The following is a 25857-nucleotide window of genomic DNA, read 5'->3' as shown; positions in this document are numbered from 1 at the left end:
TTCCGAGTAATTCATGGTGTCATTGGCTATAGAAAGCTGAGTTTCCTGCTTTTAGTTCAGAGCTCTTGTTATAAGTCGGCAGGCTGACTGAATAAGGGGACACTTCCCTTTAATCATAGTCACAAGTGCTTCAAAACAGGCTGTGTCATGTGGCCCTTTATCCACTCAGTTTTGAGTCTTTGATTCTCTGATTTAAAAAGCCATGGTGGGGCTTCCCTGGTGGCGCAGTGGTTGAGAGTCCGCCTGCTGATGCAGGGGACGCGGGTTCGTGCCCCGGTCCAGGAAGATCCCACATGCTGCGGAGCGGCTGGGCCCTGAGCCATGGCCAAAGAGCCTGCGTGTCCGGATCCTGTGCTCCGCAACGGGAGAGGCCACGGCGGGGAGAGGCCCGTGGACCGAAAAAAAAAAAAAAAAAAAAAAGCCATGGTGAAAATACATCTTTTTATTTTTGTCTTCTCTACTGAAGGACAATGCCATATTTTGATCTCCAGAAAATGACAGTGGAAAAAAAAAAAGAATGAATATCAAGTTTAGATGGAACATCACTGTTAATACAGAAGACTCATTTTTGTTCTGAAATTTACATTTTTTTTTAAAGCTCACAAAGACAATTTCAGTTAATGCATCTGAAGAGTTTTTTTTCTTTATAATTGTTCTTAACTCTTTTCTATATAAATTTTTTAAAAATATTTTTTATTTTCTAAGAAGCAACATGCCACATAAATCTAAACTTCACATAAAACCTAATGAAAGTTTGCAATGTTTTCATTCAGGGTATTGTCTTTTGTTGTTACTGTTGCTACTTACCATTGTTCATCTTGCCAAAAGAAAAAAGTTCTCACAGACTCCCTGGCTTATTTATGCTTTATGTCTCTTGATTTGGGGACATGGCTCACCCCTCCCTGAGGCATTAGAGATGGGGCTATAACAGAGGAGGGACCAAGGGACAGGCTAGATGCAGTGGGGACAAAAGCAGTGATCAGATCCAAAGAGGGCTCACCGGCCTCTCAGAAGAGTGAGGTCCAGGTTGGCCGAAGCTGACTGAAAGAAGCTTCTAACACATCATAGGGGATGGAGCAGGTCAGGATAGAACTTAGGGGGGTTAAACAGTTTGCTAGTTTGTGCTAGATCCAGGATGACTGGCCACTTCTCTTTTTTCCTGTCCAGTGCCCATCCTGGTTTCTGTCTCATCGCTTTGCCCGTTCTTGGACAGGACGTGTGGAAGGGGGCATATACAGCATCGTGATCCAAAGCTTGTACCCTCGATGCAGATTGCCTTGGTTAGAATCCCCCCCGACTCCCACCGATTAGCTGTGTGACTCCGGAGAATTTATTGAATGTCTCTGTGCCTCAGTTTTCTTACCTGCAAAATAGGGATAATATCACTTCCACCCTCATATGCTGTTTTACCTGAGATAATATTTGCCGAGCACTAAGCCCGGTTTCTGGCATAAAGTGTTCAATAGTGTTGGCCATATATTATAACCAATTTTTAAATGATACCACATTCTTGCTTTGGGATGCTATTGACAGTTTAATATACCCCAGAAATATTTTCACTTTTTTCTTAAAAAAAGGATGAAACGCCAATTTAGGATGTGTACATGCAGTTGAATACTGAAATTCATCCTCCCCCCAAAGTCACGTCAGATTTACATGTCATTTCTTGTTGTTACTTGGGATTTGTTCTTTATCTGGAAGAGAGTAGTCTAGGGCAATATTATCACGTGAAACGGAATTTTTAAAAGCATCCAGGTAAGTCAAACACTGTTCAGAAAGAACGGAGGTTAGAAGCTCACAAGATGGAAATGACCTTCCAGGTGAATTGATGTTTAGTCAGTGCTGTTCTGTTTCTGTGTGACTTTTATCTGATGGAAATTCCTCCATTCAATGACTGCTTTACGTCTGCTGTCCTGGAAATGCAGTCATGAGTAATACACACAGAGCCCAGCTCTCGCAGACCTTGCATCTGACTTAGAAAGACAGCAGTGAACGAGGTGGTTCAGAGATGACAGAGGTGATGGCTAGAGAGTGACCTCAGGAGGTACTTGGCAGTGTCTGGAGGCATTTTTGTTTGTCACAACTGGGGACCGGATGCTACTGATACCTAACGAGTAGAGGCCAGCTAAACATTCTACCATCTACAGGAATCCCACCCCCCAACCCAAACAAACAATTATTAGGCTTTCAGTGTCACTAGGGCCCAGGATGAGGAACTGCTCCAGATGGTCCTGGAAGCCTTGAAGAGGAGGGGACATTTGGCTAATTAGGATGTGATAGGAAAGAGCTGTCCATGCCAAACTTTGTGGGAGGAGAATTTCGGGAAGAGAAACTAGCAAGACAAAGTCCCTGAGGCAAGAGGAACAGAGGCAAGGCTGGTGTGGCCCATGTGGGTGAGATCAACACTGTGAGCAAATCATGTAGGGTTTTGTGGCTGACATAGGAGTTATTCAGGTAACTCAGTGGGTTTTTGGTTATTATGAGAGTTTGGACATTGTTGATTGTTTTGAATTTTTCCCTTTGATCTTGTTTTCCAGAATTATGGCCTTGAAACCGACAATATGAAAAACTTGGTTCTAAAACTGCGAGCATCTTCCCACAATTTACAGAATTACATAAGCAGCCGGAGAAAAAGTCCAGCCTATGATGGGAACACCTCCCACAAGCCCCCCAATGAGTTCCTGACTTCTGTGGTGGAGCTCATAGGCGCTGCCAAGGCCTTATTAGCTTGGCTGGACCGGTAAGTGATGGGTGTGCTTTACTGTCCTGTAAAGGGAGGGTCTGAGATGCAGAGAAGTCAGTGTTTTGCCTGAGGAAGAGGAACCTTTATCCCTTTCTTGCCCTTGCCATTGGACCTGTCCTGGAGTTTGGGGTCAGTGGTCCATTTTAGGGTCCCTTTGGAAGTTCCTGAGGTGAATAGCAGGAACAAATTAACCTCAGCTTAGAGAAGAGTTTAAGTTGAGTTTTACTGAGGTTAAACGTTACTGGTTATTTGTTTGTATGAAGGCTGTTAGTTGACTTTTGAAGGGATGTTCATTCTCTTGGCTCATTTTTGGATGTGTTTTTATCTAGAACTTCTCTGTCTCTGTTCTATTGAGATTCCTATTTTGTGTGTTACTTGAGAGGAAACAGTTACATAACAATTTAAACCAGCCTGTTGTGTAGCTGTGCTTGTTAACACACAGTGTGGGAATCCCAGCGGGTTCATCCTCTCCACTTTTTTTTTTAAGAGAATTTCCATTGCTTTCTAGGGCTCCATTTACAGGGATCACTGATTTCTCAATAACGAAGAACAAAATCATTCAGCTTTGCTTGGACCTGACCACTACAGTCCAGAAGGTCAGTACATCACTGGCGTTTTCTAAAAGTTTTTTTTCCGTTTTCCTTTTCTTCAAAGGGTTTACATGCAGGTATGAAGTACCATTCTTTCTCCCCCTTATCCCCCCATCAGGGCTGGGGAGAGATGAAGGGCTTTAAGTTAGATGCCTTTACAGATAGTTTCTGTGAAAGATGACCAGTGACCTTTACATCAAAGATTACCTTCTTTTGCTTTAAAATAGTTGAGCTAATAGCCCTGTACTTTCTCTAAAATGTTAGAGCACTTAATCTTTTTTAAATAGAAATTCTGGAGTAACTACATTTCACCATAATCTTTGTTCTGAGTATGTTACTGTATCTGCTTGTTAATTTTCTTTCCATTTTGACCTCTGGTGGTTAGGCTAACCAGTCAGTAGGAGCTTGGTGGTGATTCAGTAACAAACAGCCCCCAAACCTCAGCAATTTATTCCTGGATTATCTACATCCAAATGGGTCAGCTGAGGGATCTGCTTCAGCTCGCCTCACTTCAGGTTGTAGGCTAACAGAACAACCAGTATCTTATGTTGTTTGTCTCTGGGGCAGAGGTGCAGAGAACCTGGGTGATTCTCACACTGACAAATGTTCTGGTTTGGAAGTGACACGTCAGTTTCACACACAGCTCATTTGCCAGACCTTCACATCTTAGTGAAGGCCAGGAAGATATTAACTGGCATGTAGCAGACTGTTGTAAAATTACTTTTGAATTGAGTTGAGGCCATAAAATGTAAGGAAGAACTTGTTCTTTTTTCACATCTCACTAGGTTTGAAAATTCTGTGATTGCACATTTGTTTCCACTGGTGATTTGGCAAAAAGTAAAGAACATCCTTTCCTCAGTTCCAACCATGCCATAAAGTAGATGCAGTTCTGAAAAGCTATGTGCTTTCTGTCTGTTCCCGGAACATGAAGAGTGAAGTCTGGCTGTTGTTTAAGGTCCAGTCCTGAGCAGCCCTTGAACTTGAGGCACGTGGGACTTCATCATTATGCTTTTGAGGCCATGTTCTTAGGAAAATGCTCAGAGCAGTAAAGTGGCTCTGAGTTTCAGCTCTTTTTTATGGTGCATAAAATAATCTTGACAGAAAGAGTCTGATACCAATCACGGTACATTCATCATGTAGCCACCAAGTCCTGGCATTTGCGGTAGAGGCTGCCCAGGGGTACAGATCCCACTCAAAAGGGTGCCCACTGGGCATTCTCATCACTTACCCCTGTTTACTGGGGCCGCATGATGCCTGGCCCATGATTCATGGTACTTTTTAAATGTGTGTTTAAACGAATGAGATAATGCTTTTGACAAATATGCTGTTGAGAATTTGTCGCTTATCAGGAAAAATTTAACCCAAACTTAAGGGACACAACAGGTATTGTTTCTATTTGTGTTTATTTTTTGTTTTTGTTTTCCTTTTGGTGCTCATTGAGCGTATGCTTCAGAGACAGACAGCTATGGGTTCAAATCCTACTGCTACCATTACTTAGCCCTGGGACATTGGACAAGTCACTTCAAACTTATGAGTCTCAATTTTCTTACCTGTAAAACGGGAATACTAACAGTTACCCTACCAGATGATTTGCTGGAATTTCTACAAGTTATTGTGGAGTAAGAAAAAAGGGAAAAAAAGTGTAAGAGGAAGACAAATGGTGACCAAAATTTTTTTAAATGTATGTATATATGTATTTGTAATATGCAGTACATCTGAAAACCTATATACAAAGGAATATATAAATACAGTGGGCAATTTGGAAGAAAAGTTGGGTTTACTTTGGCTGGAAGAAAAGTTGGGATTACTTTGGCTGGGAGAAAAGTGGGGAGAGAATGTAGGAGGCAAGCCAAAGAACAGAAAACACTTATTCTTTTACAAAAAGCATGTATGTGACCACATTTACTCATGCAAAATTAGATCTAGAGAATTAGTATAGAATATTTAAAAAATAGTAATACCTACATCAAAAGATTATGAAGATTAAATAAGATATATGTATAGCACAGTGCCTACTTAAGAAATAGTAGCCTATAGTAGGAAATATAAAAATCTTTTCTGGTACTGCTTTTCTGGAGCCGAACTTGATGGCTTAAGAAGACGACAAAGTTAACAAACATGTTGGGATTTCTGGTACTTTTTAGTTTATTTCAATTTGAACAATTTTTAAGGATTAAGACTGGCAATGTGTAAATATATATGGGAATGTCATTTTATGAACTTAGTTTGAAAAACATGTTTAGCTCTTGACGGACGTGTGTTTTCTGTAGTAATTGGAGAACGTAGTCGCTTTGGCAAGTAGTAAAATTTGTGTGCACAGTTGAAGGATGAGTGGAATGTCTTTTTCCACGTGCGGTGTCGTGGCAGCAGCAAGGCTGAATTTGCCAGGGGTTTCACACCCTCTCACAACTGCGAGAAGTGCAGTTTTTCTCCAAACTTCTTGGCAAAAGATCTTTTGACTCTTTAGGAAGAAACCTGCCTTTTCCATTTATTGCTTTTTTTTTTCCTGGAGAATTGAAGGAATAAAAGCTTTGTCTCTTTATTTCTGATGACAAGGAACATGTTCTCCTAGAGTCTTTTTTCTCTGTGTCCGTGTGTTTGAAGACAGGCGTTTGTCTGTCCCTTTTCTTCTTTCTCTGTTCCACATACTGCCACTCTCCCCGCCTCTTTCTTGTTACTTTCTCTGCATCCTTCCCTCTGATGACAGTGTGTACCTCTCCAGATTGGAAGGATAAACAGTTGTTGTTTTCTTCCTCCATAAGAAAAGGGCACTCTTCTTCTTCCTTGTGCTAATTAACTTTTTTTCTTTCCTTTTTTTAGTTGAAGTATAGTTAATTCACCATGTTGTGTTAGTTTCAGGTGTATAGCAAAGCGATTCATTTACGTCCCACGCCGAGTCCGTGGATAGACCTTCCATCCAGTTTTCAGGCTATAATTTCAGGTGAAGTCTCCTGGTGGGAAGGGATTCTGATCTCTTTCTTTAATCGGTCCTCCTGAAGTTGCGAGGGCATGAAAACTGGCAGGAGACAACATGGCAGTGGTAGATGCCGGGTTCCAGTGTAGGAAGAAATGCTGAGCAGTAGAGAGCCCAGAAAAACTGCGTGGAAAGAAAGCATACCGTCCAGCAGAGGAGGGAAAGTCAGGAGACCATTTGTGGGAGCTGGTTGGGCCTCAGGTTGTGGACTGTCTGCCTGACCTGTGTTGTCGCGTTTAATTCTCAACAGTTCTCTGAGACAGGTTTTATCATCCACACTTTCCAGAGAAGGAAACTGAGCTATGGAGAGGTTAAACCCGTCTCCCAAGGCTCCTCAGTTAGTAAGAGAGTAGAATAAGGAAGAGTGGCAGAGAAGGGGCAGCTGCTAGCTGCCCTGGCTGGGTCTCTGCCAGGTTGATTGGCCTGAGCCTGCTGATTCAGGTGACCAAGGAATGTGACAAAGCTCAGGCCTGCTGTCGGGGTCATAAGGGCTGACTTGCTTCCAGTTCTTCTTTTTTCCATTCTGTTGCCTTCATGCCAAATAGCATGAAGTCAGGCCTGCAGCTGCTTCCTCCCGGTAGGAATGGGTGTGGGAACCCACGTTCACGGGGGCGGAAGGTAAAAAGCGGCTCTTTCACACGCTGCCTTGGACAGTTCGTGGAGACAGGTGCGCCCCTCTCCCACTGGCTCCATCACCACAGGAGCCCATTTTCCTGGTGGCTTCTCGGATCCGTCAAGGAATCAACCATGAGGTCACACATGCACCTTGATGCTTGGGCCCCGGTGTATGGACAGGAGCTCTCTGCCGGTGGGTGATTACCTCCTGAGGACAACAGCCCTCGTGTCATTTGGGATGTGTAGTGAAAAATCATAAACACAAATCATTAGTTTTATTTCTAGCACGAGACTGTGTAAGTATTCTGTTTTGCTACAGTTGACATTTATTTGAGAATTCTGTCCTTCAGATGGTGTGAGTAGGGGAGGGGCCATCACAGCAGGTGACGGTTTAGTTCCACGCACAAGTTGGAGGACGAAAAGCACACTTTTGAACTGTAATCATTCATATTTTACAGCAGTTGTTCCTGGAGTTTGAATTTATGTCTGATTCACACATGCAAAAATACATTCCTAAGTTTCCCTTTTTTAAGTGTTTTCTCACTAGGCTGCTCTTTTCCTGAGAGTCTGTGTAAATGTTGGGAGCAGTGGAGTGACTATTATTTCCCACATTTTTACCTAGTAGAGAAAATTGAAAAACCTTTTAAGAAGAAGGCACCTAACATCTGATTATAAAATGACATAGGGTAGAATATCATACATTTTCACCCCTACCCCCAGTGGCAGTAAAATGTGACCTAAAATGACATTTTGATTGAAGTGAACATCTTTGTTTGATGAATCCAGCAGACTTGATCAGTATCCTTCCTGTACATAACATAATTCGCATTTTCCTTCGGGTGCCCCAGTTTGGGATTTACTGAATGGTGCCAAATAAACTGTCAAGAATCTCGTTGATCTCCCTCTTCTTCTGCATGCACTCTGCCGTGTTGATTGAAATCTGCTGTAGGTACGCTTTAGAAGGTTAACTGAGAGTTTCACGTTCCACCGGACAATGGTTATTCCTATCATCAGCTAACTGGGTTCATACGGTTCCGAGTCTTTTGTTCCTAAGCTGAGTAAACAATGCTTTGCATTCCAGCCCATTCTTTAATGTCATCAATAGCATACCTCAAGACCACTTTTCTGGCAGTGTGTTAATGAACGTTTTGTTGAACGCTTTTCATCTATTAAGGACTGAAATATCTGATTTAATCTCAGCGGTGCTTAAAATAAACTCTGTGGCTAAGTTTACTCAAGCCCTTATTTGAAAGCTATTCTTATGGGCAGGCCCAGAGCGAAAGACTCCAGGCTTGTTGGCCCAGTGCTGGCTCAGCCTGGGGTCACATTTGAGAGTCATTGTCAACTTTCTTGGACTCTTTCTGGCTTCCTACTCTCTGTACGGTCTGGATAATAGGTGGACTTTGAGTTCTGGTGATTTTTGTAGGCTTTCTGATTAAATAATTGGTCAGATGGGTCCTTGGATGATTAGCGTCCTGGGTCAGGAGAGATTGAAATCTTAGGAGGAGTCAAATGTCAGCTCCTTTCCTGTCTGCCCTCTTCTTCCATCCAGGTCTCTCCTCCAGATGGTCCAGGACCGCTCAGGCTGCAGGGTGGGAGGTGTGTCAGGGACCTCCTTGGACCCCAGGAAATATCTAGTGAGCTAAGCCAACGGTTTCTGAAAGTTTTTAGCTCTTATAGCTTTCATTTTCTTCTTTCTTCCTTTAGGATTGCCTTGTAGCAGAAATGGAGGATAAAGTTCTGGCTGTAGTAAGTATACCTTCTAAAAGTTACAGTAAAATTCCTTTTCCCAAAACAGTGGGAATCACATGAATTAACGTAAATGTACTGTGGCTAATTATTTCAGGATATGCTTCGAAATATCTGCTTTTGGGATATGAGTCTATTAATTTAGGTGGAAAAGGAAGAATAAAAATTATTTAACAATAAGACCAAGTCCTGTGAAAATTCCTGTGCTTAACTTGGGTATATTGGGGTCTCTGGTTTACTCTTTTTCTCCCTGCTCTGAAGCCTTCATCAGGGTACAATTATACTTAAATTACTAACTAGCCTGTTAATTAGGGTGAAACTGATGTGCAAATTTCACTTTAGGACATTTTGTTTAAAAAAAAAATCTTGGCAAAAAAACCTTAGGATAGAGGGGAGATGTACTGTGACTGTTTAAAGAGCATTCTGTAACTATTCATCATCGCTTCCTCCTTTTGACATAAGCCAGCCTGCGCTCTTTTGATAAGGCCTTCCTCCTACTGGTGTTGAGGAATTTAGCAATGAAACTTCTATAAATATATTTTCCATAAATAGGGAGGCTAAACACATTGGAGGGATGTAAAAAGTGTCACTTCTTGGATTCTCCCCCCTTGGGAAAAAAAGAAATCACTCTTTGGAATCTCCTGATTTCCTTAGTTGTTTAATTTTCAAAGGTTAGATGAATCTGATCGGGAGAAATAACCACACGTAGCCACTGTGATTTCTACACGGGGACCACTTAATAGGGATCCTCACGTCTCTACAGTTGTACCTGCTCAGTGTTTGGCGTTCAGAGAATGTGAGCCATCACTAGAAAGATCATAGACCTAAATGTAAAACGCAAAATATAAAATGCCTAGAAATAACAGGAGAAAATCTTGGTGACCTCGGGTTTGGCGATGAGTTTTTAGATACAACACGAAAAGCGTGATCCATGAGAGAAAAACGGATGAGGTAGACGGCATTAAAATGAAAAACACTGCTCCATCAATGCACTGAGAATGAAAAGACAAGACTGGGAGAAACTATTTTCTGAAACACATATCAGATAAAGGACTTGGAGCCAAAATACACAGAGAATTCTTAAAACTCAATAATAAGAAAACAAACAACCTAATTAAAAAGTGGACAAAAGGTACGAACAGACGCCTCATGGAAAATGATATACAGCTGGCAGATAAGTATATGAAAAGATGTTCAACATCATGTTTCATTAAGGAATTGCAAATTAAAGTAACAAGGTACCACTATACACCTATTAGGATGACTATAATCCAACACGTGACGGCACCAAATGTGGGGCAGTAGGAACTCTTGTTCGTTGCTGATAGGAATGCAAAGTGGTACAGCCACACTGGAAGACCCTGTGGCAGTTTTTTACAAAACTAAACATACTCTTACCCTACGATCCAGCAGTTGTACACCTAGGTATTTACCCAAAGGAAAGAAGCTTATATCACAAGAACCTTCACAGAATGTCATAGCAGCTTTAATCCTAACTGCCAAAACTTAGAAGTAGCCAAGATGGCCTGTAGGTGACTGGTAAACAAACTGGTACATCCAGACAATGGAATGTTATTCAGCGATAAAAAGAAATGAGCTATCAAGCCTTGAAAAGATCTGGAGGAATCTTAAATGCATATGACTAAGCGAAAGAAGCCAATCTGAAAAGGCTACATACTGTATGATTCCAACTATATAGGATTCTGGAAAAGACAAAACTATAGAGACAGTGAGAAGATGGGTGATTGCCAGGGGTTCATAGTAGGGGAGTGGGGACAGACAAGTAGGTGGAGCAGAGGGAACTTTTACGGTAGTGAAGCTCTTCTCTATGATACTGTGATGGTGAACATATGACATTATGCATTTGTGAAAACCTGTAGAACTGTACACCACAGAGGGTGAACCCTGATGTAAACTACAGACCTTAGTTAACAATAATGTAACACTATTGGTTGATCAGTTGTAACGCATGTACCACACTAATGCAAGATGTTAATAAAATCTTGTTATTATTAACTGTTATAATAATATAACTGTGTTGGAAACTGTGTTGGGGTAGGGAAGGAAGTATATAGAACTCTAATTTCTGCTCAGTTTTTCTCTAAAAACTGTTTAAAATATAAAATCTATTAAAAAAAAAAGGTGCAGGGCTTCCCTGGTGGCGCAGTGGTTTAGAGTCCGCCTGCCGATGCAGGGGACACGGGTTCGTGCCCCGGTCTGGGAAGATCCCACATGCCGTGGAGCGGCTGGGCCCGTGAGCCATGGCCGCTGAGCCTGCGCGTCCGGAGCCTGTGCTCCGCAACGGGAGAGGCCACAACAGTGAGAGGCCCGCGTACCGCAAAAAAAAAGTGCAGGCAAAAGTATATATTTTTTTACCTTGTCCGTATTTGGTATGCAGAGAATGTGAGCAATCCCTAAAAAACCACACAGATGGCTGGGGAATACAGGATTCTTTAACTGCTGAAAGGGGGTTTCTGCCCAGCCTGTGCGCTTCAGTGCTTGTAATATAAAAGGTGCACTTTTTAAGCAAAGCTGAAATAGTGGCACTATTCCCACACATTGCAAACATGGAACCCAAGTGCCATGTGTTCACTGAGCAGTATTATCACAGTACCATCACAACCAGAGCTAAAGATGATAGGTGAAGTGCATTAAAAAAAAAATTCAGCCGGAGATAAACTTGGTTAATGATTGAACCTTCCCTGTTTGCCTCTCCAACTCTAGGTCAAGGTTTTAAATGGCATCTGTGATAAAACAATCCGATCTACCACGGATCCTGTTATGAGCCAGTGTGCATGTCTGGAAGAAGTTCACTTACCAAACATTAAACCTGGGGAAGGCTTGGTAAGAATTCTGACAACACTTGTTTATTTTCAAATAACATCATCATTTATTAAAGTTGGTGTGTATGTGTGTGTGTGTTTTTAAATTCCTTATTGCTTTCACTAGAATTCTGAATAGTAGAATTCAGTTAGACTGTCTTCCATTATGTAGTTAGGAATTTTCCATCCTGAACTGTTGATAAGTTTTATGTCTTCAAAGTATAAAAATAAATAGTTTTAAAACTATATACTCATATCTCGAAGGAATTGTCTTAACAGTTTTATTTTTAGGTCTTAGCAATTTAAGGAGGTAGAAAACATTTCCACAAAGGAAAGGTGGCCTCTGGGTATGAAACAACATCTGCTTTGAGGTCTCTGTTACCACTTAGGCTGAGAAGAGACTGGCTGAAAGAAATGATTCTTAAGAAGAAGTTCAGAAATGCTTTAGAAGCCATGTATGAGCTCTGTAATAACAGGCCCTGAGAATACACACAGGTCGATTCCTAGATCAGCACCTAGGTACCTACATCTCCAAATACCTAGCATGCAGCCGATATGGTTAATCTGCTGAAATTTAAGTGAGGAAACTGTGAGGCCCATTGATGAGCTTAGAGGCTTTGAGTCAGAGAGTGTGGTTCAAATCCCAGCAGTCAAGTGACTTTACCTCTTCATGTGTCAATTTCCTCATCTGTCAAAAGTGAATAATAATAATGATAATAACCCTCACAGCGTTGTTGAATGTATTAAATTAGATGATGCGTGCTGAGTGCGGATGCTGGACGAATAGTACGTGTGCAGTAATTGGTGGCTGCAGCTACTGTGGCTGTATTGATGGGGGGGAAGGGGAAGCGGGAGGGGGAGTGCCTAGTGTGTAGGTAGCTGTGGGAAGATATCAGGGCAGTCTCTGCTCTCAGGTAGGAAAACAAAAATCAACCAAATGTTGACAAGCCCACATTCCTGGTAAGGAGAAAGGTACATACCGAGACTGCTTGGCTTCAAAGTAAATGATGGCTTATAATGGAGTACACACAGAAGACTTCCAGGAGGTGGGTTTATTCACATATTGAAGCGGAGAACTGCCTCGCGTGGGCAGAAATGGAGTTGCCGTTTCAGAAGGTAAAGTTATACCAGCAAAGCTCTGGGGAGAGGAGTACTGTGTGGAGGGGGAAGCCAGTTACTCTACCGATGAATGTGATGGGAAAGGAGAGGACAGGCAGAACCGTGCAGGTGTTAGTATTGGATGAGGTGCTCGTTGCAGAGTGCGGTATGTTGCTGAGCAGGGCAAGTTCACGGTCAAAATGACTTCTGAGGAGAATCTATGTTATTATCAATACAGTATTGGTACCAGGGTGAGCAACTACTCTTTGCTCTGTTTACTTTTGCTCTTTCCCCATCTTATCAAAGTTTAATAACCCTTCTTTTTTATACATGCTGTGTCAAACTACAGAGATGTTTCCTCCACGCTAGGCATTCACCTCTGAATTTGACTGTCGGGCCTTTGAGGAAGGAGAGTATTAATCTATACGCCCCCCCTTAAAATGCAGGAGTGCCTGTTTCTAATTTATTTCCTATGTTGTGTTACTTAACAGTCTTTGCTCATACATCCTGGTCTGGTTGTTAGTGGCTTGAATAAGTTACCGTGCAGGGACTGCTGAGACCAAATTAACTGAATATATTGTCTCACTACACAGAGAAATGGTCGGGAGAGGACCGGCCTTGTTTGAACTGCCTCATTCATTCAACAGGTCTGAGAACATTCTTTCTGAGTCCCCAGAGTTAGACCAAAATTCTGTGCGCCTGGTACACAAATTATAATATCAAAGAGATCTTGTTTCTGATTTCTTTCACCAGTATTTCTGCCTTGGTTAGTTCCCCTTCCTGCTCTGTGGATCTTGCTTTGCAGTGTTTCAGGAGACTGAAAAATGAGTGGTGTTCTGAAGGGACTGCCTTTAATGTTTTATAAGTTTACGTCTCACTTGCGGCTCTATTTCTAAATGTTGGAGTAATGAGTTAATATGTCTGACTCACTCTAGGGCATGTACATCAAATCAACCTATGATGGATTGCACGTGATTACTGGAACCACAGAAAATGTAAGCGCTTATCCATTAAATGTAAAACCATTGTATATTCCAACAGATTGGACAGAGTCCCTGTACTTTTCTTTTAAATATGTGTGTGCTGTTCTATTGTATTATCTGTAGTGGGAGCAACCGTGCCTATTTTGTTTATATCTGTGGCTAGCATGCAGCTTATTCAGCTGTTGTCAATGTATTATTTAAGTTGTCCTTTATTCCTCTCGTTCACACACCTTGCCCAGTTTTTACCGCCACCCTTGCGTTTATTATTATTTTTGCACCCTGAATATGTTAACCCATAAATACAAAAAACAATGATCTCTTTGTTGTTGAGAATCCCTCTTACAAGAGCTGGAATTGGTGACCATATGTGTAAAATATAGTTTTTTAAAAATGGAATTTATATATGTCACCAGAGTGACTATTTTGGGATTTTTGCATGACAAAGATTCTTTTTATAGAGCTTTATTTCATAATATTTGCATGATATTGAAATTTAGTTTTTCTCCCCCCCAATCCTTTGAATAGAAAAAGCAGGGCTGCTTCTACTGAAAGGGACTTTGTACCCTGTTATCTTCCTTTTGAAAATTCTGCTACATGAAAGGTTTTTCTTTAGCCCCTCAAACATTTTGAATTTGTGAAAAGTAGAGCTAATTGAATACTTTCTTTATGCAACCTACAGTATGGCTAGCTTTTGAACGACACTGATATAAAGCTAGAAATGTCTGAAAAGCTTCCCTGCATCTGTGGAAAAGAAGCATGTGTCTATGGAATTAGTTACTATTTAATCAATTAAGACAAGAGGAAGTAATTCAAGAAACAAGAGACTTAGCAACTACTTTTCTAATCTGGTGGAAATATGTATCGGAGTTTGAGCTTCAGCTGCTAGGTCTGTTGATAAAATAAAATAGCATGATCTTTGATGAGGGTTTGTGACACACACTTGATTTTTGTAATAAGAAAAAAGTGGCATCGCTTAAGGCAGTCGATGAGCTATAAATTAATTGTGCAGTTCTGGGAGAGGAATGAATAGAAGATGGTAGTGTCTTTAAGCATTCTTTGTTGAGCTCTACTGAGAATACACTGAGACCACTGGGAATTTTTATACCGCATCACCTAATAGGCAATAATGGCACAGGACGTTCTCCTTATAGGCTGGGGATGATGCAAAAGAAAAAAAAAAATCACAACAAATGCTTCTCCCTTATCCTTATCAGAGACTTTATATATTTTAGCTGAACCACAATGAGAACAGAGTCATGTACCACTCAGTACATTTTGCGGGGGCGGGGGCTGGACAGATTCAGAAGAATGGTGAATGTCGTTTCAGTTTTTAAGAGAGTTAAAGTTTTGTGTCTAGCAATTTGGTGATTGCATTAACAACCAGACCTGTGCAGTCCCAGACTCAATCGGGTCTTTGAATCAATTTCAATCTCGGAAGAACATGTAGAACACTATAATAGTATTAGCAGAAGGCGCACAGATTTCTTCCTTTCACTGTCCACCCCTCTCCCTCACCTCCCCCCTCTGCCCCCCGCCGCCACTTTTAAGGATGAGGTAACTAAACAAAACTGCCTTTGAATCAAATGAAATGTCAAATGATACATTCTGTAGAATCCCTACCAGATCATATAGGACTGGGTGAGAGATTCAGGGTTCGCCTGGATGTGGTTGATCCTACCGCTTCCGTACAGGATGGTAAACGAGTCATCCTAGAGAGAGGTGGTTTCCATCTTGTTAAAGATCAAAAAAGGGAAAACTTGTCTTTTTTCCATCCGGTAATCCACTTGAAAATGTCCCTCATTCTTTCAGTCAGTCACCTTGTGTTCATTGTGTGTCTGGAATATGCCAGATACTTTCTAATTCTTGTCGATGAAAGTGGGAAGTTAGGTAAGAGTCCACTTCTCGAGGGCTTGAGCTGGGTAGTTTACACTTAATGCTGGACATTTTACACTTAAATGACAGTAGAAAAATGCCAGCTCCAGGACAGCTTTCTGGCTATCACTTAAGGTCGCTCTGACTTAAGCGACCCTAAGTCAGAATGTTTTAATGCAAGTCTAGTGTTGGGGGGTGGTCGTGGACAGAATTCCCAAACTGCATTCCCTCTATCTTGGACTCCAGGCTGAAGCAATGCCAGCAGGTCATCTCAGGCCCCCTGTCCACTTTTTCTGGGTTTTTTTGGAGGTTACCTGAGCAGCCAGGATCATTCCAAGGTGAGACTAACAAGATCTAGTGATTCTCTATCTTCTTTTTTGATGTTGTTCAAGACCTTGGCAGACGTCTTGATAGGACCTTATCCGTACTCCTATCCCCCACCCCCAACATGAGTTGGGAAGTAGGTGAGCCTCTGAAGAATGGATGCACTCTTCTCCAGGTCATCACTCTTCTGCAGCAAACCAGAACAAGCATCATTTTTCAGTAGTCCGGCACATGGTGAAGATAGGCAAGAGCTACTGCCCCAGGGAGAATTTTGGTTATCAGGCTCTCTCTTTACCAGTGTTCTGCCAAGCACAACTCTTAATCACTTGGTAGGATATTTGAGAAATGAATGGGAGAGGATCCTTAGGAAGGGAAGTCAGTTCAGGACACCGGGGCTTGTTTTTTAGATTGCATATCTATAAACAGGGACTTCCTGGCCTCAGGGCCATCTTTTAGAAAGTGAAGCTACCTTAGAAGAATCTCCAGCCCAGGAAGATTAACTGGACTGGACTGATTACGATCAGACTTACTAAAGTTGATCTGTAACCATGGGTTAGGCATCTGACACCAGGGGCAAAAAGGAGCTTTGATACATTCATTTGTTTAAGAAGTGCTTCAGTAGAAAGAGATTTGAGACAAGCCATCTCCCTGTGGTACCCACGATGCTAGTCTCTCAGGTGAGGCACTGCTGGTTGTTATGGTAGCAGGTTAAATGCTTTCAAAAATAACTGTTATAGTTACCTATGCCTTACGTTGGCCCTAGGTAAATCAAAGAGACTGTTTCTACAGTTTAACACTACTTGCTCATTTCCTTTCTTTTTTTTCCTCTCTCTTTTTTTTTTTTTTTTTAACTTGCTCATTTCTTTGTTGAGCCTATCACAACAGCTGAGTGAGAAAATTCAGCAAGGGTGTCTTGAGTTTAGTTGCTGTCCCCATCACTGTGTTCAAAGATGCTATTTTTAAAGGATGGTTGTAAATTGAAGATTCAGTCAGCTATGTAAGTCACAAAATAAAACACTCTGACTTAGATAACATTTGATTATAATTTGAAATCAAAGTTTGATCCTTTCTTTCTCTTTTGATCATAGGAAATATCTTTTTTTACATAGTTCTGTTTTATTTTATCCCATGCATTTGTTGTTTTTGCAATTAAATAATAAACTTATACTTCTAGGAAGGATTGGACATTACTCTTATTCTAAAATACTTTTCAAATTTCATGTACAACTAAATGCCAAAATGTTTACGTCTGGAAAATATATTAGTGAGAGAAAAAAATTTGAGATGAAATTATGGCACAGATTCCTTTTAAGATGAAATAATCACTTCAACATATAATTATAATTTGGCAGGGGAAAAATTTTGAGGTACTACTTTAATTTTAAAAGCCACATAATAAGCATAAAATTATATCCTGCATCTTTCACTTACTGTGTGTCCATAACACTGGGCACATAGTAAGTTATTTAACACTGAATCTCAGTGTTCTCAAAACTCCGTAAAATAAACCTAATGATATCTTAGGCTTAGGTAAAGGTTGTTGGCAGAATTTTTTCTAACCATTTTTTAAAATCATCTGAAATACCTTAAACATAAAGAGTTTAGTTTGATTCAGTGAACCAGAAACTATGGGAAAATATTTGACAAACAGGTTACATCTATTTATCTGTCTGTACACACATATGTGGATGTATATATATTTGTATCAATATTTGCAAATTTGTAGCAAACTATTATTTGAGAGAAACAAAGCCTGGACTTTGTTTTGATACTGTGGCAACACATGCACTTAGAATTCCACCTGAAAATGCAAAAAATTTAAATTTTCTCTAAAGAAATATTTTCTATTGTCACTATCTTTCTTTGTTAATAGCATTATGATAACATGTAAAACAAGTTTAAGTAAAAGTAAGATTTAGTTTTAATAATTGCTTAAAAGGAAACGGTAGGACAGAGGTACACTGGTGATCTTTACACATGAAGCAGTTGGTCCACGTTAAGCAGTTGGTCGGCTTTTACAAGATTAATTTTGATAGGGATATAGGTGAGTCTCATTTTAGATGAACCAATGACGTTGATCAGCCCATTATGTGGACAGTGCATCCCACTCTTCACGATAGGTTAGATGAACCTTGGCTGTTCCAACTGACAGATTATCTGTTATAACAAACTGCTAATGGAAGAGAGAACACCAGTTCCCAATGCCAAGTTCTACAGGCTGTGTACTTTGAGGGAACTCAAGTACACTGTGTAACGTTTCCTGAGAAGATTATATTTCCATTGCTCGTTTTCTGTAGAGAAAAGAAGGGAGAAGAAATAGAAGCAGAAAGAAGTAGGTTTAAAAAATATGACCGGTCTCTCTCTGTTTTTTTCTAACAGTCTCCTGCAGACAGATCTCAGAAGATTCACGCCGGTGATGAAGTGATTCAAGTCAATCAGCAAACTGTGGTGAGTCTGTTCATTGAGACTTCCGACTTCATATTCCCCTCTAGAACTGTTAAACCGTTTTGCATGCATTTAAAAAATTTTCAGTTTATATCCAATTTTCCATAATTTTAAGCAGTGCTAGGATGAACAGATTTGTGTCTACCTATTTGCTCATAGCTGATTTCCTTGAGATAAATTCCTAGGGGTTTGAGTTTTCGTTATTCATGAGCAAGTACCCTCTCCTCATTTTCTTTCTTTGAAGGTGGGATGGCAGCTAAAAAATCTGGTGAGAAAGCTGAGAGAGAATCCTACAGGAGTTGTGTTACTGCTTAAGAAGCGGCCCACAAGTTCCTTCAACTTCACTCCCGCCCCCCTGAAAAACCTACGATGGAAGCCGCCTCTGGTCCAGGTACCGTCACTGGTTGAAATCTTTCCTCTGGCATCGGCGCAAGAACAATGTCCAATATCCGATTTGTCTCCAAAAAGAAAGACTACACTTTGATTGGTCTCAGGAGCTTGTGCATGGATAATTATCCTATAATCTTACTTATGTGAAAATAGCCGTGCTGGATTTGCACTGAACAGTATGGCAGCCACGAGCCACCAGTGTCTATTTCAACAATTAAAATGAAAGCTTCAGTTCCTCGGTCTCAGCGGCCACATTTCAGTGCTTGGTAGCCGCTTGGTGGCGAGTGGCTGCCAGCACTACAGAAAGTTCCATCTGGTCCTTTTCCTCTCTCGTTTCAAACACGTGCTCACATAAAGGAATCCCGTTTGACCGCTGATCTTAGAGAGACCGCATGGGGTTGAGTCCTCAGCATGGTTTAAAAAGGCAGGGGTGTAGACTGTGAGAACAACCCACCCAGCGGGGAGCTGCATCACTCCGTTGTTTAGATTTGGCAGTCTTGGGTGATAATAAAAAGCACACTGGTCTTTAGTGAGTTTTATTATTTAAATTCTCTACAAACAGTGCACTCCTTACTGCCTACACCTGGCTGGATCATGCACCCTGAGCAGCCTCTTCCTTATGTCATCGGTTCTTAGTGTTTAATTCCTAAATCATGAATGAAAAGCAATCACATTTTAGTGCCCTTTCATAAGATTGAGATTTGCCGTTTATATGTAACTTTCTGTGATTTTATTGTACATCTTCGAATGGAAGGAACAGCAGTGGCCTCAAGCCATCAATTTGGATACTTCGTGATGCATACAGCACTGGAAATATGCCTATGTGTGTACCTTAGGGGTATGGAGGCACACAAAAATAAAGACCAGGATGTGGAGGGTGGAGCCAGGAAGGGGCACATAATTAAGTTCACTGTTTAGATAATAACGGAACATATCAATCCCACCCCAGCTGCTTCTGTTTGCATCGCTCAGTATAAGGGGCACCATCTTTCAGTAGTTTTGGAATTCTCAGAGTGTGTTAAGTAACATCCAAGAGGTCTTCACTGATGGTTGATGGAGTGCTTGCCACACAGCAACTCTGTCAGCTCCTTGGTGCAGGGGCGTAAATGTTAGGTTCTGAAGAAGGGGCGGCGGGTGTGGACAGGTAGGTGAAGGAGCCTCCTCCTGAGGAGGTGGGAGCCCTTTGGAGCCTGGAAAACTAGGTGGGATTTGGGAGGCAGATGAGAGGCTGTTTGGTGGAGGAGAGGAACGCTGTTCTTCAGACACACGCCCACCAACTGAGGATGTGCTGCCATCAGGGAAGGGCGGTGCCCAGACAAGGTTTCCTAGAAGCAGAGTGCGCGACAGACATTCTTGTGAAAGCGATTTAGTGCCTGTGCTTCGGGTAAAACTTGTCCGGGAGGGAGGGAGGCAGAATAAGGAGGGGAAGCCAGCAGATGCTCTCTCAGGTAGAGTTCAGTCTTGGCCTATTACCCAGGTGTAACCACACAGCACGGGCACTGGTAGCTGTACTCAGGGGTGGCAGCTGTCCACTGAGGGCAGTTTTCCAGAGAAGGGGGCAGCCGTGAGCTTTTAGCAACAGACAGTCACAGCAGCCGGGTTCACTGACTGACCAAGGCCTCTGGGTAGACACCACAGCGCTCCTGTAAGAATAAGTAGACCAGACTCTTTGGGGCAGAGGGTGGGAGAGAAAGCTGGACCAGTGGACTGAGCTGGATGGGTGGGTATAGAGTCCCAGGCTAAGGAGTATGGACTTCATCTCACAGGTAATTTTTGTCAACAGGTTGACAGTTGATTTTTACACTAATATTTGCATCAGTTTGCTAGGGCCACTGTAACAAGGTACCAACGACTGGGTGACCGAAACAAAAGTTTATTCCTTCAAAAGTCTGGAGGCTAGAAGTCTCAAATCAAGGTTAGCTTCTTCCAAGGTCTCTCTCCTTGGCTTGCAGATGACCGTCTTCTCCCTGTCTTCATGTGGTCTTTCCTCTGTGTGTCTGTGTCCTGATCTCCTCTTCTTATAGGGACACCAGTCATACTGGATTAAGGCCCACCCATATGACCTTGTATTATTTTTTTTAATTTTTATTTATTTATTTATTTTTTTTGGGGGGGGGTGATGCGTGCTATGGGGCATGTGGGATCTTAGTTGCCTGACCCAGGGATCAAACCTGTGTCCCCTGCAGTGAAAGTGCAGAGTCTTAACCACTGGACCACCAGGGAATTCCCACATGATCTCATTTTATTTATTTATCTATTTATTTATTTATCTATTTATTTATTTATTTACCTTTTGCGGTACGCGGGCCTCTCACTGCTGTGGCCTCTCCTGTTGTGGAGCACAGGCTCTGGACGCGCAGGCTCAGCGGCCATGGCTCACGGGCCCAGCCGCTCCACGGCATGTGGGATCTTCCCGGACCGGGGCACGAACCCGTGTCCCCTACATCGGCAGGCGGACTCTCAACCACTGCGCCACCAGGGAAGCCCCCTCATTTTAAATTAAACGTGTCTTTAAAAATCCTATCTCCAGAGTACAGTCACATTCTGAACTACTGGGGGTTTGGGGGACACAGTTTAGCCCATGATACTACCTAAACACAAGAAACACCAGTTGGGAGCTGTTACACGTGTAGGTGATGGGTAATGTGGTTCTGGGCGAGGCTGGGATGGGGCAGTTCTAGTGCAAGAGGCCATTTGGAAGAAGCATCAAGAGGACTCACAAAGCAGCACAGCATAGTGGACAGGAAGGGGCCCCGGAGTTGAACTCCTTGAGTTCAAATCCCACCTCTGCCACATCTTAGCTGTGGCACCTCAGATAAGTATTTAGTATTTCTGAATGTCACTCCTAATGACTCATGTTGACAGCAGAGGTTTTCGGGTAGCGGTGAGGAAGGTAGGCAAGGCAAGGAAGAAGCAGATGTGAAATGTGGCCGCGAACCTGGGCGGCAATACCAGTGACAAAAATTAGAATGTCAGGAAAGAGCCATCTGGGAGGCAGAGACGATAGGTCTTCTGGGCGTCACTGAGCTTGAAGTGACAGGAAAATTCAGGTGGATGTGTTCAGAAGGGAAGTGAAAATTATATCTAAGTATAGGCTAGAGTTAGTTCCTTGACCTATGGAAATTCACTTAAGAAGGGGCATGCTTCCTTTTTCTTTGGTTTTGTCTACCTTCCTGCCCGGTTCCACTAACTGTGCAATTTGCAGGGAGAGGTGAAGGTGAGGCATGAAACACCTAGCTCTGCTTCTGACCCAGGGAGGGAAAACTGTCAAAATGCAGAGCCCGTTTTACAGCTTAGCTATTAGGCATCTGGTGATGTGTCCAGGATATTTTCAGAACATGAACTCTGGTAGACCAGTACTCCGTACAGTTTCTCAGCCCCCGCCCTGGCTGTTGCCCTGTGTGTCATTCTTCAGGGGTCTGTATGCCTGGGTGCCCACCTCTGCTGGGAGGGAGCATCATCTTTAGTTCTTATCAACATCATTCATGTTGTCACTGAAAAGCTGTTCATCGCTCTGTTTTTAGGCCACAATCCTGGTAAACAAGGGTTATTGATTTAGAAGTAACCATCAGTGTTGGAGTTTTTGGAAAATGCCTGTTCTATGGAAATGCTCCAATTTTCTTCTATTTGTTGAGGGCCTGGGTCCTGGCCCCATGTTTTCAGACACTGTCCGAGATTGTCAGAATGAGATGTGGATCAATTACATAGTTCGGAGAGTTGACAGACTGTGATGTATGCTCTGGGAGACGGTTTCCCTGTGCCTCGGCATCTCTCCCCAAAACGGGGCTGTCTCTCTGTGAGCACCGGCTACTCCCGTCCTCCCAACCCTTAGACTCCCATTCCCACTCTCACTTCCAGGAGATAGGGGGTCTTCCATCCATCACCACCTGGGCTAGATAGGGCGTAGGTGTCCTTTTATTACTCCCCGGGGTCTAGCACTGTCCTCACGGGCTGCCTCCCACTGGCCTTCACCCAACATCTTCGTGCCCTGACTCATTTTCTTGCTGTTGCTTTACCAACCAGAAAAGGCCAATCATTGCTGTTAGATTGTAGAAGAGATAGGATTGAAGGTCTCACACAAGATTTTAAAATATTTTTTTAAAGCTGTGTGGATTTTAAATTTAAAAAATTAACTTGTGTGTATAATACTAAGTTAGACAGCATAAGGTTGGGTACTTACTATGCGACGAGCCCTGTGCTAAGCCCGTTACATGTATTACATTACCTAATTCTCACAGCTACCCTGTGTTGCTACTATCTTTGTCCCTGTTTATTCCCATTCTATAGAAGAGGCACAGAGAAGTTGAGTGATTTGCCTGGAAGATACACACCTAGTCAGAGGTATAACCAAGATTGTACCCAGGCAGTCGGAACTCCAAGCCCATACTCCTAGTGAGTGGTAGCATTGTTAGTAATTAGTGTGAATTAACTCATTCTGTCCTCACTGCAGCCCTACGTGAGAGGCACTGTCAGTATGGCTGTTTTTCAGAGGAGGAAACTAAGGCTTGGGAGTTTAAGTGATTTGCTCAGAGCTGGAATTCTAACCTGCCTGACACCTGGCTCCTGGGCCTCTGCCTTTCTTTCACTATGCACCTAGGCTTTCAGAACTCTTGGTAAATGGTTTATATATACAATGGAATACCACTCAGCCATAAAAAAGAATGAAATAATGCCATTTGCAGCAACATGGAAGTACGTAGAGATTATCATACTAAGTGAAGTAAGTCAGACAGAGACAAATACCATATGGTACCACTCATTCGTGGAATCTAAAACATGATACAAATGAACTTATTTACAAAACAGAAATAATCTCACAGACAGAAAACAAACTTATGATTACCAAAGTGGGGAGGGAGGGAGGGATAAATTAGGAGTTTGGGATTAACAGATACACACTACTATATATAAAATAAAAAGGTCCTATTGTATAGCACAGGGAACTATATTCAATACCTTATAATAACCTTTAATAGAAAAGCATCTGAAAAAGAATATGTATATATATACACACACACACACACACACACACACACACAACTGTATCACTTTGCTGTACACCTGAAACTAACACAACATTGTAAATCAACCATACTTTAAAAAAAACAAAACAAAAAAACTCTCGGTACATTTTGAGTGTCTCAAAGCAGAATACACGTTGGATGTTTCCAGTAGCTGCAGACACACAAATGACCTGGGCCCCTGTTTACCCACGGGCTGGTGTTGGTTTTGGGGAGAACGATCTCCGAGGTAACGTTCATGCTTTTACACTTACTCCCTTTCAGACCTCGCCTCCGCCCACAACCACTCAGTCCCCGGACAGCACGATGGATGCCTCACTGAAGAAGGAGAAGCCAGCCATCCTGGATCTTTATATCCCTCCTCCACCGACCGTTCCCTACTCCCCCCGGTATGTCGGTGCCCATTTCTGTGATGTGCACGTCTCCTTGCGTGGAGGTGCTAGTGGTGGTGTGAAGACCACAAGTATCTCGAGGGGAGATGCTGCTGACACTCCAGTGTGTTGGGGATGAGCCTTGAATCCACCATCAAAAAGTATCGCCCTGGGCGTGGGCGTTGGGGAATGGGTGAAGGGGGTCGAAAAGGACAGACTTCCAGTTACAGGCGAAGTCCTGGGGGTGTAACGTACAGCGTGGTGACTGTTGTTAACAATGTTGTGTATCTTTCAAAGTTGCGGAGGGAGTAGATCTTAAAAGTGCTCATCATAGGAAAGCAAGAATTGGTAACCACATGTGATGATTGTTTTGCCGTACATACGTAAATCATGAAATGAATACAGTGTTATATGTCGATTATATCTCAATGAAACCAGGGGTAGGGGAAGTGTGATCCTTTAGGGGGAAGTGTAGGAACAGATCTAGTTTTATGGGCCTTGAAGCCAGCCAGTATGATGGGGAGGGGGCTGATTAAAGCATGTGCTCTCGGGGACTGCATTGTTTTAATTCTTCACTGGGCATCGAAGTTTCATTAACTACACGGTAAATTCATCTCTGGGGCAGAAGATAATAAATATTTCTGTGAGATTGATTAAAGTTACAGTTTTATTTTGCTGAGAGGGATGTGTTCTTCGTAGGACTTAAAAAATGTGAAAATAGGTGTGGATGGGCTGTATTTGCATGGCCATGTGTGTTTATGTGTGTGTGTCTATTATAAATTCTTCAGGATCATTACTTTCTTAATGGCTATCTTAAATGTTTATGGTAAAATGAGGACGGTTATGCTAGATGTTATATAGGGGATGATTAAGGTATGAAAATATAGGCTTATTTATGTCATCTTCCATATTTACATATGCTAGTAAAAGTAGAGAATCTGGCTCATTTATGAAACATACATTTACTGAGAGTTGGGCCTGATTTACCATCTTATGCAAAACAGATGCAGTTCTTGCCCCCAGAGAACTGCCAATATCGTAGTCAACTGTTCAAGACTAAATTGAGAAATACTTAATCGTGCTGTGATATTTCATAAGACACAGTTTGGACTGAGCTTACAGTAATTTTTCACTTCAGGGTGGAGTTTTTCATTTGATTTTGTTTTAAGCTGTGCTCTTTGCTTCTGCTGTGTTTCTTTCCTGGGCACAAAGAAAAATTAATGTCATTTTCCTCTTCCTCGAGTCTTGGTTTGCCCAGAAGTTATTATAGCATGTAGAGCAGTGGCTGCAGTGATCAGGGGCTTTCTGGTTGGTAGACCAGGCTCTTCCCTGTATTCACAGACCAGAGTCCTGTGGTCACGAGATCTAAATTGTGTTTAAAATTACAAGGAGTTGTTGCTTTTGCACATAGAGAGCAGAGGGTTTCACTGATAGAACAAACCAGTGTGTGGACTGTTCTATCAGAAACTGTAGGCTGTAGGGAGGATGGCCCCGACTCCCCTAACCCTGAATATTCTTGTCTGGGTCTCCGTGAGGGGTCACAGGAGCTGTGGTAAGAAGGGTATGTACGTAGTAAAGGTGAAAGGGACCTGGCTCTTCGATTCTATTGGGGGAAACACGTGGGCATGCGCACACCATTAATGAAGGATATTTTACTTTATTTTTAAAAAATTTATTATTTACTTATTTATTTTTGGCTGTGTCGGGTCTTAGTGGATCTTGTGGCACGCGGGATCTTCGTTGAAGCATGCGGGATCTTTCGTTGCAACGCGGGCTTCTCTCTAGTTGTGGCGTGCGGGTTTTCTCTCACTAGTTGTGGCGCACAGGCTCCAGAGCATGTGGGCTCTGTAGTTTGCAGCA

General features: G+C 42.2%; 1 protein-coding gene across 2 annotated transcripts in view; it reads left to right on the top strand.

Annotated features, from left to right (window-relative positions):
* CNKSR3 (CNKSR family member 3) overlaps positions 1-25857 on the top strand; it is a 100114-nt gene that overhangs the window by 68033 nt on the left and 6224 nt on the right. For both annotated transcript variants that reach the window (XM_029224164.1, XM_029224165.1), the window contains exons 3-10: positions 2538-2740; positions 3252-3339; positions 8630-8671; positions 11396-11515; positions 13527-13586; positions 18150-18218; positions 18460-18606; positions 23891-24015. In XM_029224164.1, the coding sequence (XP_029079997.1) occupies positions 2538-2740; positions 3252-3339; positions 8630-8671; positions 11396-11515; positions 13527-13586; positions 18150-18218; positions 18460-18606; positions 23891-24015 (854 nt within the window). The remainder of the gene's footprint in view (positions 1-2537; positions 2741-3251; positions 3340-8629; positions 8672-11395; positions 11516-13526; positions 13587-18149; positions 18219-18459; positions 18607-23890; positions 24016-25857) is intronic.

The sequence above is a fragment of the Monodon monoceros genome, unplaced genomic scaffold, assembly GCF_005190385.1.
Source record: "Monodon monoceros isolate NGI ecotype Baffin Bay Population unplaced genomic scaffold, NGI_Narwhal_1 Super_Scaffold_15, whole genome shotgun sequence".
NCBI classification, from domain to species: domain Eukaryota; kingdom Metazoa; phylum Chordata; class Mammalia; order Artiodactyla; family Monodontidae; genus Monodon; species Monodon monoceros.
The sequence above is the reverse complement of the archived record's forward strand: the minus strand, read 5'-3'. Positions and strand labels throughout refer to the sequence as shown.